This window comes from Talpa europaea, assembly GCF_964194135.1.
Source record: "Talpa europaea genome assembly, chromosome: 15".
Classification (NCBI taxonomy): Eukaryota; Metazoa; Chordata; class Mammalia; order Eulipotyphla; family Talpidae; genus Talpa; species Talpa europaea.
Genome location: NC_140083.1, coordinates 73,719,493 through 73,733,004, shown reverse-complemented (window position 1 = coordinate 73,733,004; position 13,512 = coordinate 73,719,493). Strand labels below are relative to the sequence as shown.

At 38.4% G+C, this 13,512-nt stretch overlaps 1 protein-coding gene across 1 annotated transcript in view; it reads left to right on the top strand.

Moving 5' to 3' along the window:
* The window catches only part of KDM5A (lysine demethylase 5A), a gene marked incomplete at both ends in the record, with an annotated part of 74,277 nt that overhangs the window by 36,058 nt on the left and 24,707 nt on the right, over positions 1 to 13,512 (top strand). The window contains 5 exons of the mRNA XM_084256212.1: positions 3,652 to 3,833; positions 4,168 to 4,292; positions 5,218 to 5,368; positions 6,665 to 6,779; positions 9,160 to 9,515. Of these exons, the coding sequence (XP_084112338.1) occupies positions 3,652 to 3,833; positions 4,168 to 4,292; positions 5,218 to 5,368; positions 6,665 to 6,779; positions 9,160 to 9,515 (929 nt within the window). The remainder of the gene's footprint in view (positions 1 to 3,651; positions 3,834 to 4,167; positions 4,293 to 5,217; positions 5,369 to 6,664; positions 6,780 to 9,159; positions 9,516 to 13,512) is intronic.

Below are 13,512 nucleotides of genomic sequence, written 5' to 3'. Positions count from 1 at the left end.
TCTTGAAAATGACAACTTCAGTTGGGAAAGTTGGTATAATCACAAAACAAAGATGTTTGAGTTTATTTGTGAGCAACCTATTTCAAATAATGGGCTCTGTATATGTTAAGTCACGTTTGAGGAATCTTAAGTAAATGAATATGTGTTTAATTTAAGCCAAGGAAAATTAATCTGTTAGACTAGCAATTTGGGTTTTAAAAGCAAAATTGATTCCATTTACTACTCTTCTTTTTTTTTGAAAGATTTATTTTTTTATTTATGTATACAAGAACTGGGTACAATCAGAAGCGCTGGAGGGTGAGAGAATTCACCAGAGCCAGAGCGGGGAGCAGAGCAGGCAGAAGGACCGAAGTACACTGCTGAGGGGAGCAGCGGGCGGCAGGAGAGGTCTGCGCGCCATGTAGGACCCTCCTCCGGTGGCCGGGGAGCAGCCGGGGATCGAACCGGCGCTGCAGAGGTTGTGGGCAGCTTCGCAACCCAGTGCTCAACCGCTGCACCACAGGGGAGGCCCATTTTACTACTCTTCTTACAGGCATAAATGGGTGGGGGGAATCTATAGACCAAAATATAAAGCTATACATATTAAAAATAATAATATTTCAAACTAAGGTTGGTTACTTTTAAGAATTTAATTTAGTAATAAGAATTTTTACTAGTCAAATTTATTATTCTAGTTTCATTTACATGTGACAGGAAAAAGGAGATGTACTTGAATGTTAATTTATTTTATTTTTTGAGATAGATGAAAAGATAAAACCTGATAATTGATATTTTTACTTTATACTTTATTAAAGATCTATTCCTATACCTACTGATAAAAATATATGATTCTTCATTAGCCTATTCATATGATGAATTATATATTTATTTTTGAAAGCTGAACCAACAGTGCATATTTGAGATGAATCTTATTTGGTCATGGTGTAATTCTTTTCATACATTCTTGGTTTTGATTTGCTATTTTGTTTAGGATTTTTACACTTACAATCATGAGCGAGATTGATCTGTAGTTTTCTTAGTATGTCTTTGATTTTGTTATTAGGGAAATGTTGACCTCATAGACTAAAGTAAGGAGTATTTGCTCTACTTCTGAGGGAGATTGAAGAGAATTTGTATAATTTCGTTTATAATTATTTGATAGATCGATTCTCTGCCTTTTGGCTAAGATCAAGTGTAGTATAATTATTTGATAGAATTCACAAAACCCATACAGTTTTGTTGCTTTCTGCTTTGGAAATTTATTATTTTTCAATTTCTTTAATAGATGTAGGCCTATTTAGATTGTCTCTGTCTTCTGTGAGTTTTGACAGCTGCTGTTTTTCAGAGAATTGATCCATTTCATTTAGGTTATGAAATTTGTGGGCAGAGGGTTTTTCATTGTATTCCTTTGTTATCCTTTTAATGCCCTTGGGATCTGTAGTGATATGCCATCTTTTATTTCTGATCTTAGTAATGTGTGTCCTGTAATGTGTTTCTCTTAGTTACCTTTGCTAGAGAATCGATCACTTGTCAAACTTAGTTACCATTCCCCTCAGCTTCCTCAATTGTTAGTATTGTAGAGTTCAGCCTTTGACTTTTTGTTTTCTATTTATACTACTTTTCAAGGCGTTGTTAGTCATTCTTAAGTTTTTAGCTGTCTTTTAGCAGTTACCTTGTGGTTTCATTTCTCACCTCTTCATGTTTCCTACCATAATGCAAATAAAAATTATTGTCATTTTGAAAAGAGAGAATATGTTCAGTCACCTATTTGTAATCTGTTTCTCTACATGACTTGTACATTTTTAGTTAGATTTTTATTATCTCACATTTCGCATTTAAAATAGAATATGATCTCCCATCCCTCTACCTTTTCACAAACCATTTTCCCTTCATAATGATTATCAGGATCATTATGTGAAAGTTAATGTTATCCTTGACTTACCCTTCTCCTTTTTAGTCGATTATCTGGCTTTATGTTTTTGTCTGTCTATTTTGCAACAATCTCATCAACACCTCCTTCCCCCTTTTATTTTCTTTACTGCTACCTTTCTGTTTTATTCCCTAATTTTCTCACCTGGATTATTTCAGGTAGCCATTTAGTTTGTTTCTCTGACTTTTTTCTTCTCTTCATTCCTGCCTGATGATTTATGATTTTCTAAAGTTGTATTCTCAGGAACATAAATGACATGTTAGAAGGAAAAGTTATACTGTGATAGAATAGTTTGAGAAATGGTGGATTGAGAAAAAAACAAATGGGGTTCTTTGCTATAAAACTACATGGATGGTGCTGGAAGGGATCATGCTCAGCGAAATAAGCCAGAAAGAAAAAGAAAAATACCGGATGGTCTCACTCATAGCAGGAATCTAAAAAACTTAAATAAGGGACCAGGAAAATGAATAACTATAAGAAAGTGAAAATCAAAATCAACAAAAAACTATGAACCAGAGACACCTTTTGGGGGGTGGAGGGCGGGAGGGGAGGGACTGGGGTCAGAATGGGGGGGGTTGCAATTGTACGGGGAATATAAAAATAAAATTATTTAAAAAATTAAAAAAAATAATAAAAAATAAAAATAAATCTTAAAAAAAATAAATAAAACTACTTTGATCCTTTAACATTGCTGGCATTCATTGTTAATCTTTAAGTAGGAAGTGTTTCCAAAAACAAACTTATTTTTTTGCAGACTATCTTCTAGGACTGGTAGTTTTTGGGTTACACTTTAGGAAATGGTGTGAAATTTCTTGAAGCAGCTAGAACTTTGTTAGTTGATGTATTAGCATTCCCTAAGGGTATGCCGGCTGGTCTAAAACTGTAAATTCTTGTAAACTAAGAAACACTAAAAAGGATGTTGAAAAAAACTGGACTGTGTCTGCCAGTGAATCTATTATCAGGTTTCCACCTTGTTTAATTGAAGAAAGTTTGCTTTTAAAGCAGAATTGTGATTATAAGTACTTTGTCAAGTAAGTACAAGTGTAAAGGGAGCCCTTGTATATTAAATGGAAATATTTTAAAATGTACTTCAAATGCCCTTATCTTCTTAAGCTGACATACTGAATTTGGTTAACGTTCTTTTTGCTGTTTTGCTGATAGATTTTATTCTGATTTCAGAGTTTAAATAATTTTATACTTATCCTTGCATGTTTTTGTAACTATCAGTGTTGTTTTCAGATCATAGATTATTAATTTATCAAGTTCAAAGATGTCCCCGAGGACAGTAATTTTTAAAAATTTATTTCTTGTTTTAAGGAGAAGACACAATTACATTTTTAAAAGAATCTATATATAACATCATGAATTGGTGTGCTTTTTTGCCTTCACAATTCTGGTCAAGAAGTAGAACTTTGCAGCCACCTCAGCAAACCTTCTAATTACAACTTGCCTAACCCCTCTCAAAGAATGACTATTTTGACCTTTGTAGTAATCACTTCCTTGCATTTAAAAAAAGTTTTTACCAGTCAAATATGCATTCTATGACACCAGTGTTTAATCTTGCCCATTTAAAGAAATCGCTAATTATTACTTTTAGAAAGTATTTTGATGATGTGCTGTTGTACCTCCTGTGTCTATATTTTAAGGTTATAGGTTGCTTATAGAAAATTATTTAATGACGAGCTCTTTGATGATTGGAAAGAAGAGGAAGATTTGATCAAGTGACTTTAACTGTTTCTCAGGGTGTCCTCATGTCAGAAGAAGAAGTGTTTGAACTTGTTCCTGATGATGAGCGGCAATGTTTGGCATGCAGAACCACATGTTTTCTCTCTGCTCTCACATGCTCCTGTAATCCTGAGCGACTCGTGTGTCTCTACCATCCAACTGATTTGTGCCCCTGCCCGATGCAGAAGAAATGTCTTAGGTATACAGAAGTTCTTATAAAACTTGCATTGCTTTCTTTTTAAAAACATATGTTAATGTTCCTTGTATTTGCGCTTCCTGAAGACCAGTCCTTTAAAGTTGGCCCTAAATTTGACAACTGAAATTCATTTCTTTCTTATTTGATTTTTACATGTTCCTGATCAGTGCCTGCATTAAAATTCTGTAGACTTTTTTGATTGTCTGTTTATGTGAACCACGATCCCATTCTTTTGGCCATTATACTCTTCTTAAGCTGATTGCACTTAAAATTCAATTTATTGTCAGGTTGTTGATATTTGAAATTTTTGTTTCTCTGTGTGTGTTTTCTTTTATAGATATCGCTACCCGTTAGAAGATCTTCCTTCTCTGCTATATGGTGTAAAAGTCAGGGCACAGTCCTATGACACATGGGTCAGTCGTGTTACAGAGGCATTATCTGCAAACTTCAACCACAAGAAAGGTGGTTTCCTCCTTTTAAATGCATACACTGAGATTGTTGTCATTTTGAAAGAGGCTTCATTTTGTTTGTGTTTTTCCTCCATTAAGGAAAACTCCTAGGCTTCATATGAGATTTGAAACTAATGGTTTGGTTGACCGTAGACTTTTCTTTTTGAGAATCTTCTTTTACTTATTTTTCATGTATACACACACACTATCTATCTATCTATATAACATCAATGTAAAATATATTTATAAGTAGATATATTTTTTTTTACATCGTTGTTCATTTTTGCACAGTTTATGTTCGTGTGCTTTCTCCTTTCAGGTGTCTTCCCCATAAAATTCCCACCACCCATTCATCCGTAAACCATCACCATAGTCCATTGTGCTCTTCTTTGTCCTGTTTTGATACCTCTACCTGCCCCTCCCATTCAGATTGCCTCTAATTTATAGTTGTCTGCTAATTTTGTTTTATTTATTTTTTTGTTATTGTTATTTTTTTTTCCTGATCTCTTATTTGGTTCTCCTAGATTCCATCTATAAGTGAAACCATCTGATATTTTTCTTTTTCCTTCTGGCTTATTTCACTGAACGTAATCCCTTCTAGCTCTGTCCATGTTGCTGCGAATGGGAATCTTCTTTTAAATAAAAAAGTTGATATATAATACATCAGATATGTCTGCTTGTGGTAGATATATATTTTGGGGAGTCACTGTTAACTAGAAATGAGAATGCAAAATTGTTTTAACTGAAAGAAATTACAAGGATTTGGAATGGGCACCTGGTCATGAGCTTATGTTGCATTGGTGAGGTTTTTGTAACTGCAGTATGTTTCTGCTAATGGGTTGACGACTCACTTCAGAGGTTGGTGAATATTCTTAAATGTGTTTTTTTTTAAATATCTGTGGTCATAAAATATGGCTTTTGTATGTGTGTGTTTACAGATTTGATTGAATTACGAGTAATGCTGGAAGATGCTGAGGATAGGAAATACCCAGAGAATGATCTCTTTCGAAAACTCAGGGATGCTGTGAAAGAAGCTGAGACCTGTGCTTCTGTGGCTCAGCTGCTTCTGAGCAAGAAGCAGAAACATAGGTAAGATGAAGGAGAATTCTGAATTTTTCTGTGGTTTTCTTCTATTCCCCACACCCCAGTAAAATCTAAAATTTTTGCTTGTCTATGAGACTCTACATTATTTTGGATTTCTGATGCTCTTGTTTCTGCCTATTCCAAAAATACCCTAATCTTATCTTCTAGTACTCTCCTCTGTGTTGGTCTACGCTGCAACCCTATCCTCATGTTCTCCATACTCACCAGATGCATTCCTCCCTAGGGACTACTCTTTTTTTAAGATTGATTTATTTATGCATTCAAGAACTGGGGTACAGATGAAAGGTAGGGGGTGAGAAGACTCACCAGACAGAGTGGGGAAGGGAACAGGCAGACTGACTGAAATACACTGCTGAGGGGAGCAGCAGGCGAGACAGGAGAGGTCTGCTTTGTCATGTGGGTAGCTCTCTGGCTGCCTGGGGATCGAACTTGGCTGCAGAGGTTATGGATAGCTTTGCAGTGCTGTACTTAACCCCTTGCACCACAGGATGGCCCTTTTCTAGGGTCTTTGTTCTTGCATTTCATTTTCTTTAACATTCTCTTCCTGTCATATCCAGGTAACTTACTGTCTGTCTTCTTTCAAGTCTTTTTCAGATACTACATCCTTGGAAAGATCTCTGACAACCCTTCATAAAATTGCACCTTTCATTTTTCTTTCCTGTTTTATTTTTTTGATTTAATGTAATTTATGTATCTTAAATTTTCTGTGGTATTGTTTTATATTCATATTAGTATTCTTTTATCTGAATGACTTTTGTTATAGCAGTTCCCATTGGGTTTTAGGTTACTTTATAAATTTTTTATATAACATTTTAACAGAGAACCTTTAATAGAGACTTTGATCGGCAAATCTTAATCTGTCATTGGGTCACTGACCCAACTTTATAGACCCTTTCTTAGAAAATGCACATACAAACAGAATTTTGAATTAGTATTCAAGGGTTCATTGACTTCTAAACCAAGTGAAAGGCCTTTGTTTCACATGTTAAGCTTCTTAAGATGATTTTGTTTAATGAACTTAATATTTTACAGAGAGGAATTGATTGAATGCTTGAAATGTTTAATACTTATAGATTGGAAGAGCTTTAACTCAGAGTATTGAATCTTTGAATAATTAACTAAAAACTTTAAAACCTAATTTGGAAGTGATCACCATTGCAGTGGCTACCTCAAACATTGGTATTCTGAGACCACTTACCTTAGAATTCTAAAGATAGTGCAAGCCCCTTTGATACCAGAATGACTGAATTTTTCTTATTTCTCAATGTTATTTCACATCAGGCAGAGCCCAGATAGTGGGAGAACTCGGACCAAACTGACAGTAGAAGAATTGAAGGCCTTTGTCCAACAGCTTTTTAGTCTCCCCTGTGTCATCAGCCAAGCTCGACAAGTAAAGGTGGAGTATTGCATTCTTTTCTTGGGTTATATCCTTTGTGGTATGGGCTCCTGTTTTGGGTAAATAGAATTAAGGTGTCTAGACTAGATTTTTGCTCACTTGGTTCTTTTCTTTCTTAAGTGCTGCTACTGAAGTTTTTAAAGTAAGCAGTAAGAATCTTGGTTTTATACTTAGCCTGTATTTCCTTTTGAAAATCTGGAACTAATAAGACCAGTTTAGAATTTTTTTCACCATAAAAGTTTCAGATCCGATCATCCTTCAAACACACTCTGCCATTTAGTGTGGATATAACTGAAACACAGGGAATTAAAAGGAACTGAATGTATCAGTGAGTTATTAGTTCATGGGCCTTTAAAAATGCAGTTCTGAAGTTGTCTGGGTCTGATGGTATAATGAATATGTAAGATTTCAGAAGTATATTATCAGATATAATAGTCTGTGTGGTTAATCATCTTTTGGTAGTTTTGTGGTGTATTTTTGTGTGTTTATCAGGATTATAAACTTGTGAAATCTAGTATCAGTTGTACTGTGGTCTTTCTCCGTTTTGTAAGAGATTTTTGCTATCAACTGCTGTTTCCTTCTTGAGAGACGTCTGTGATGTTCCACTTCAGTTTCCTTAACTTATTCTTGTTTTTGTCTCTTTTAGTCTTCCTTGCTGTTCTTTTTCTCCTTGGCTTGACTTCTAAGTGTTGGAATATTTTGGGACTCTCAGTCCTTTATTTACTCTGGATCCTGATGTCTTATCAGTCCAGTGACATTAACTATCATATTTATTTTGTTGATTACCAAATCTCCAGCTCTAAACTACCTTTCTTTTCTGTAGACTTCTATCCAGTTGCATACTCTACATTTACCTCTGGCAGACTAAAAGACACTTAAAGTCTTTTTTTGTATTTATTTATTTATTTAAAGATTGATTGATTGATTGATTGATTTATACAAGCACTGGGTACAGTCAGAAGCACGGGAGGGTAAGAGAATTCACCAGATCCAGAGCAAGGAGCAGAACAGGCAGACTGATGAAGTACACTGCTGAGGGGAGCAGCAGGCGGCAGGAGAGGTCTGCGTGCCATGTGGGACCCTCGCCCAGCAGCTGGGGATCGAACCAGCGCTGTAGAGGCTGTGGGCAGCTTCGCAACCCAGCACCGCTGGGGAGGCCTGACACTTAAAGTCTTTTAGTAGATCAAGAGTCTTGAGTCCTTTATTTCCCTTGTACTTCACACTAATTTCTAAACAAGCGTTGCTATTATCTCCAAAATGTATCTCAAAGTGAACCATTTGTCTTGATCTCCATTGTTTAATTATACTCTAAGCGACTAGGATTTGCCCCTCAGATTTATGTCACAGCCTTTCTAACTACTCTTTTTTCTTCTCGTCTATGAAAAAATTTTTTTAAAGATTTATGTATTTATTTATTTATACAAGCACTGGGTGCAAGCAGAAGCGCGGGAGGGTGAGAGAATTCACCAGAGCCAGAGGGGAGAGCAGAGCAGGCAGAAGGACCGAAGTACACTGCTGAGGGGAGCAGTGGTTGGCAGGAGAGGTCTGCGCACCATGCGGGACCCTCCTCCAGTGGCCGGTGAGCAGCCCGGGATCGAACCGGCGCTGCAGAGGCTGCAGGCAGCTTCGCAACCCAGTGCTAAACCTCTGTGCCACCGGGGAGGCCCTTGTCTATGAAATTTTATTTCATAGGTAACAAGGATGATGTATAAAACATAAATTAGCTCATATTCCCTGTGATTAACATTCTTTGGTGCTTCTTCAAAGCCATTAGGATTAAATCCAAACTTATTATAATCAGTATAATCTCGCCTTTCCTTAATTTAACCTCATTTCTGTTTCATCTGTTTTGGAGCAAGCCTGAACTGCTCTTCTAATAGATCTTCATGGTTCCTACCTCCACCTCTTCATTTATCATTTTAGTTTTGATTCATCTGTAATTATCATTGCAAAGTAAGATGTTCCCCTCAACCCCCTGCTTCCACACATTACCTACTGGCCTGTCTCTGTAATGTTGCCCAATTTTGTTTTCGTGGCACTTAAAACTAACATTTTATTCATGTACCTAATGTCTAATTACTTATAAAGTATGCTCCTTTAAGACAAGGACTTTATATATTTTGTTTAATGCTCTGTGCCTAGAACAGTGCCTGCATCTAAGCAGTCATTCAGTGAATGAATCATATTTTAAAACTAGGACCATATAAATGATAACAGAGTAGTAGCTTTATCCCTTTAAGTATCATAACTACTTGGTGCTATGGATGGTGAGATTATTACATGGTCTAGAATTCACTAGTCTGCCTGACTGTATCTATTCTGTATTCATTTTGCACCTTTTAAATTTGTTTTTTATTTTTTATTCTTTTAAACTTTTCAGAATTTGCTGGATGATGTTGAAGAATTTCATGAGCGTGCTCAAGAGGCCATGATGGATGAAACCCCAGATTCTTCCAAACTCCAGATGTTGATAGACATGGGGTCTAGTCTGTATGTAGAGCTACCCGAATTAGCTCGACTGAAACAAGAGCTACAGCAGGCTCGGTGGTTGGATGAAGTAAGACTGACTTTATCAGATCCACAACAAGTCACGCTGGATGTCATGAAGAAATTGATAGACTCTGGGGTGGGGCTGGCACCCCACCATGCTGTGGAGAAAGCAATGGCTGAACTACAGGAGCTCCTTACAGTCTCTGAGCGATGGGAAGAAAAGGCTAAGGTCTGCCTACAGGCAAGGTGAACATATTAATTGGTGACTGTTCTCTATTATTTTGTTTTACATTTTAAAAAGGACAGGTTGATTGGGAAAAGGGAAGGAGAAGACGACTCTTGCACAGACATAAGCTGGAAGAAAGAACTGCATTTAAGAGACAGGTTTTTTGTTTTTTTTTTGTTTTTGTTTTTTTGGTTTTTTTTTTAAGATTATTTATTTATACATACAAGCACTAGGTACAGTCAGGAGCGCTGGAGGGCGAGAGAATTCACCAGAGCGGGGAGCAGAGCAGGCAGAAGGACCGAAGCACACTGCTGAGGGGAGCAGCGGGCGGCAGGAGAGGTCTGTGCGCCATGTGGGACCCTCCTCCCATGGCTGGGAAGCAGCCAGGGATTGAACCTGCGCTGCAGAGGCTGCGGGAAGCTTCGCAACCCAGCGCTCAACCGCTGCGCCACCGGGGAGGCCCAAGAGACAGGTTTTTTGAAAGAAATGCCTGCATAGATAACAGGTGGGCAGTCTTGGGATGAGAGCTGCCACTATTGTCTCTTCTAGTAATTAAGTCAGAGAATGGAATGGGATGAGGAACATAAGGTTATATTTCATTAAATACTGCTTCCCTAATGAATCACTAAGTTATCAAGTAGCTCTCTTGATAGACAGCTTCAAATACTAGACAGTACATTGTTAGTTTCTTTAAATGACACAAAGTAGTAGTTGGTGTAGTACCTTCCAGTAATGATTATAGTTAGGAACTAAGAAATGTGAAGCTTATTGCAGTACATTATTATTAATTGAGAGGTACAAGAATATGCTGTGGGAACTCATCTGCTCCCCACTCTGTCTGGTGAATCCTCTCACCCCCCACATCTCTGGCCTGTACCCCAGTTCTTGTATGCATAAATAAATAAATCTTTAAAAAAATACATGCTATAGGAATTCAGAGGTGGAGAGATCATTGTTAGCTTGGGTGGTTAGAAGAGAAGCTTGATAGAAAACCAAGAACGTAGAACCTTGAAGAGTGAGTGGGATTGAAGTAAAAGGGAAGGTGGAGAAAATATATAAGCTAAGTTTTAAGGGATATTTACATGCGTTTGGGTTACTAAAGTTAAATGGCTTTACCAGAGAGGAGGATTTACGCAGGATGTAATGGAAGATAAGAATTAGGTGTGAGAATGTTAAGCATTTTCATTAGCATTGGCGCCACATTGGATTTATGAGATTTAAGTAAAGCATTCATCGTATTTGACTGTAATGTTATTTATGAAAATATTTCCATAGCAACTAAGATTAATATTAATATAATTTCTGTAAAAGAATGAGGAAATTGGGAGCCTTAGCAAGACCACATAGTTACTAAGTAACACAGCTCAAATGTAAAAGCCTTTTCCAAAGTTAAAGTTTCCATGTGCTCCACCTACTTTTCCAGTCACATATCTTGGGTGCGTTTGATAGAAAAAGCCACAGATGGGGCCTCCCTGGTGGTGCCGGGGTTGGAGAGACAGCACTATCAAGCTATCACCAGCTACTCCAGCACGAGTTCGGTCCCCATCCCACCAGGGATCTACCCACATGGTGCAGCAGACCTCTCCTGTCTCACCCGCTGCTTCCCTTAGCAGTGCATTTCGGTGGATGTGCCTATTCTGCTCCCCACTCTCTCTGGTGAATCCTCTCACCCCCCGCACCTCTGGCCTGCACCCAAGTTCTTGTATACGTAAATAAATCTTTTTAAAAAAAAAAGCCACAGATTTAATTAACATGGTTCTGCTGAGCCAAGAGAAGATTCCATGGATGCTGATTATTTTGCTCTTCAGATGCCAGGGAGAATACATACTAAAATGTAGTCATAGCTTTATCTGTCTGAAACATTGACATTGCTGTGTGTCTTCAGATCCATGACAGTTCCCTAGATAGAAGCATATTAAATGGGAAAAGTAAGGTAACTTTGGAATGTAAAACTTTGATTTGGCATACCTGTTGCAACTCATAGTGTTCTGTTGAATGAAATTATTTTGTTGATAGTATCATTTGAAAACGTTTTTCCCCTTTATTTCAATTCTTTCATCATTGACCTAGTTATAGTTATTCTACATTTTAATAAATATTCATATTCCAGACACTATTTCTAAGTGCTCTGGAGACAGCAGGGAACAATATACATAAGGCCTCTGTTCTCGTACAGCCAGCATTTTAGTTGGGAGAGACAGATGAATGAGTGATTATATTTCCTTAGTGATTCTCTCATTGTTTTTGTTTGGGTCAATAGCATGACTGGTCTGATGACACCAGCAGGTTCTATGATCTCACTCCTTTACCCCATAATGATATTTTCCTAAAATGCAGGTGCGATTGACTCCCTTCTTTAAAGTCCTTTGCTGTTTCCTTTTCCTCTTGGGATAGAGCCCAGACTCCTTAACTTGATTTGTAAGATTATCTGTAGTTTAGCCTATTTCCTCAATAGCTAGTCTCATCCTTTGCCTTTCTTCTCCTTGCAGTCTGTGTTCTACACATAGTGATGATAATCCGCCACCACCATCCCCACCTCACACTCCTCCACCCCTGATTCTTCAACCATGCTATGTCCTTTTTTTAAAAAAAAAAGATTTATTTTGTTTATGCATACAAGAACTGGGGTATAGGCCAGAGGTACGGGGGTGAGAGGATTCACCAGACAGAGTGGGAAGCAGAACAGGCAGATTGACTAAAATATACTGCTCAGGGGAACAGCGCTCAAGACAGGAGAGGTCTGCTGCGCCATGTGGGTTAGCTCCCTGGCTGGGGATCGAACTCGTGCTGCAGTGGCTGCCCATAGCTTCTTAGTGCTGAGGCTTAACTCCTTGCACCACCAGGAGGCACCCCATATCATGTCCTTTTTTTTTTTTGTTTTTGTTTTGTTTTGTTTTGTTTTGTTTTGTTTTATACATGCACTGGGTACAGTCAGAGGCGCGGGAGGGTGAGAGAATTCACCAGAGCCAGAGCGGGGAGCAGAGCAGGCAGAAGGACCGAAGTACACTGCTGAGGGGAGCAGCGGGCAGCAGGAGAGGTCTGCGCACCATGTGGGACCCTCCTCCGGTGGCCGGGGAGCAGCCGGGGATTGAACCGGCGCCGCAGAGGCTGCGGGCAGCTTCGCAACCCAGCGCTCTACCGCTGCGCCACCGGGGAGGCCCTATCATGTCCTTTTTTGCCCTGTGTATTTTGTTCTGTGGAACTCCCTTGCCTTCTGCTCATCCCCTGTGATTTACCTCCACCACCCCTGTCCTGTTCTTGGCCCCAGTTTGCCTGACTTAATTTATGTTCCAAAAGGTAAGAAAGCTTTTGGGAAGATTTCCTTTACCTGCCAAGTCAATTAGGTCTTTCTTCTATATATTCTGATAGCATCTTTTATTTTATTTTGTACTTTTTAAAAAAATTATACAAGCACTGGGTACAGTCAGAAGTGCGGGAGGATGAGAGAATTCACCCAGAGTCAGAGTGGAGAGCAGAGCAGGCAGAAGGACCGAAGTACACTGCTGAGGGGAGCAGCGGGCGGCAGGAGAGGTCTGCGCGCCATGTGGGACCCTTACCCAGTGGCCAGGGATAGAACCGGTGCTGCAGAGGCTGCGGGCAGCTTCACAATCCAGCGCTCAACCGCTACGCCACCGGGGAGGCCCTATTTTTGTACTTTTAAAGTAAATCATCACTCTATATTAATAACTTCTCTACAAGATTAGAAATTTCATGAGGCATGGGCTTTATCACTTTTGTGCATTAATGATCTCCTGGACCTAGCACACATTAGGATTCATGGATGATGAAACTGCTCCCACTTATGTCAATTTCTCATTGCTTACATGGTGAAATTCATGATTCTCAAGATTGTTGATCTGCTTACATTTTTCTTTTCTGCCACAGGCTCCTCTACTTCTTGCTCTTACTACTTTTCCATTCTCAGACTATTCTCCATCGTAAACAGTATTACCAATTTACTTTTGAATGTTTCTCCATGTCTTATTCTTGGTTTTTTTTCCCCTTTAACCTTTCACC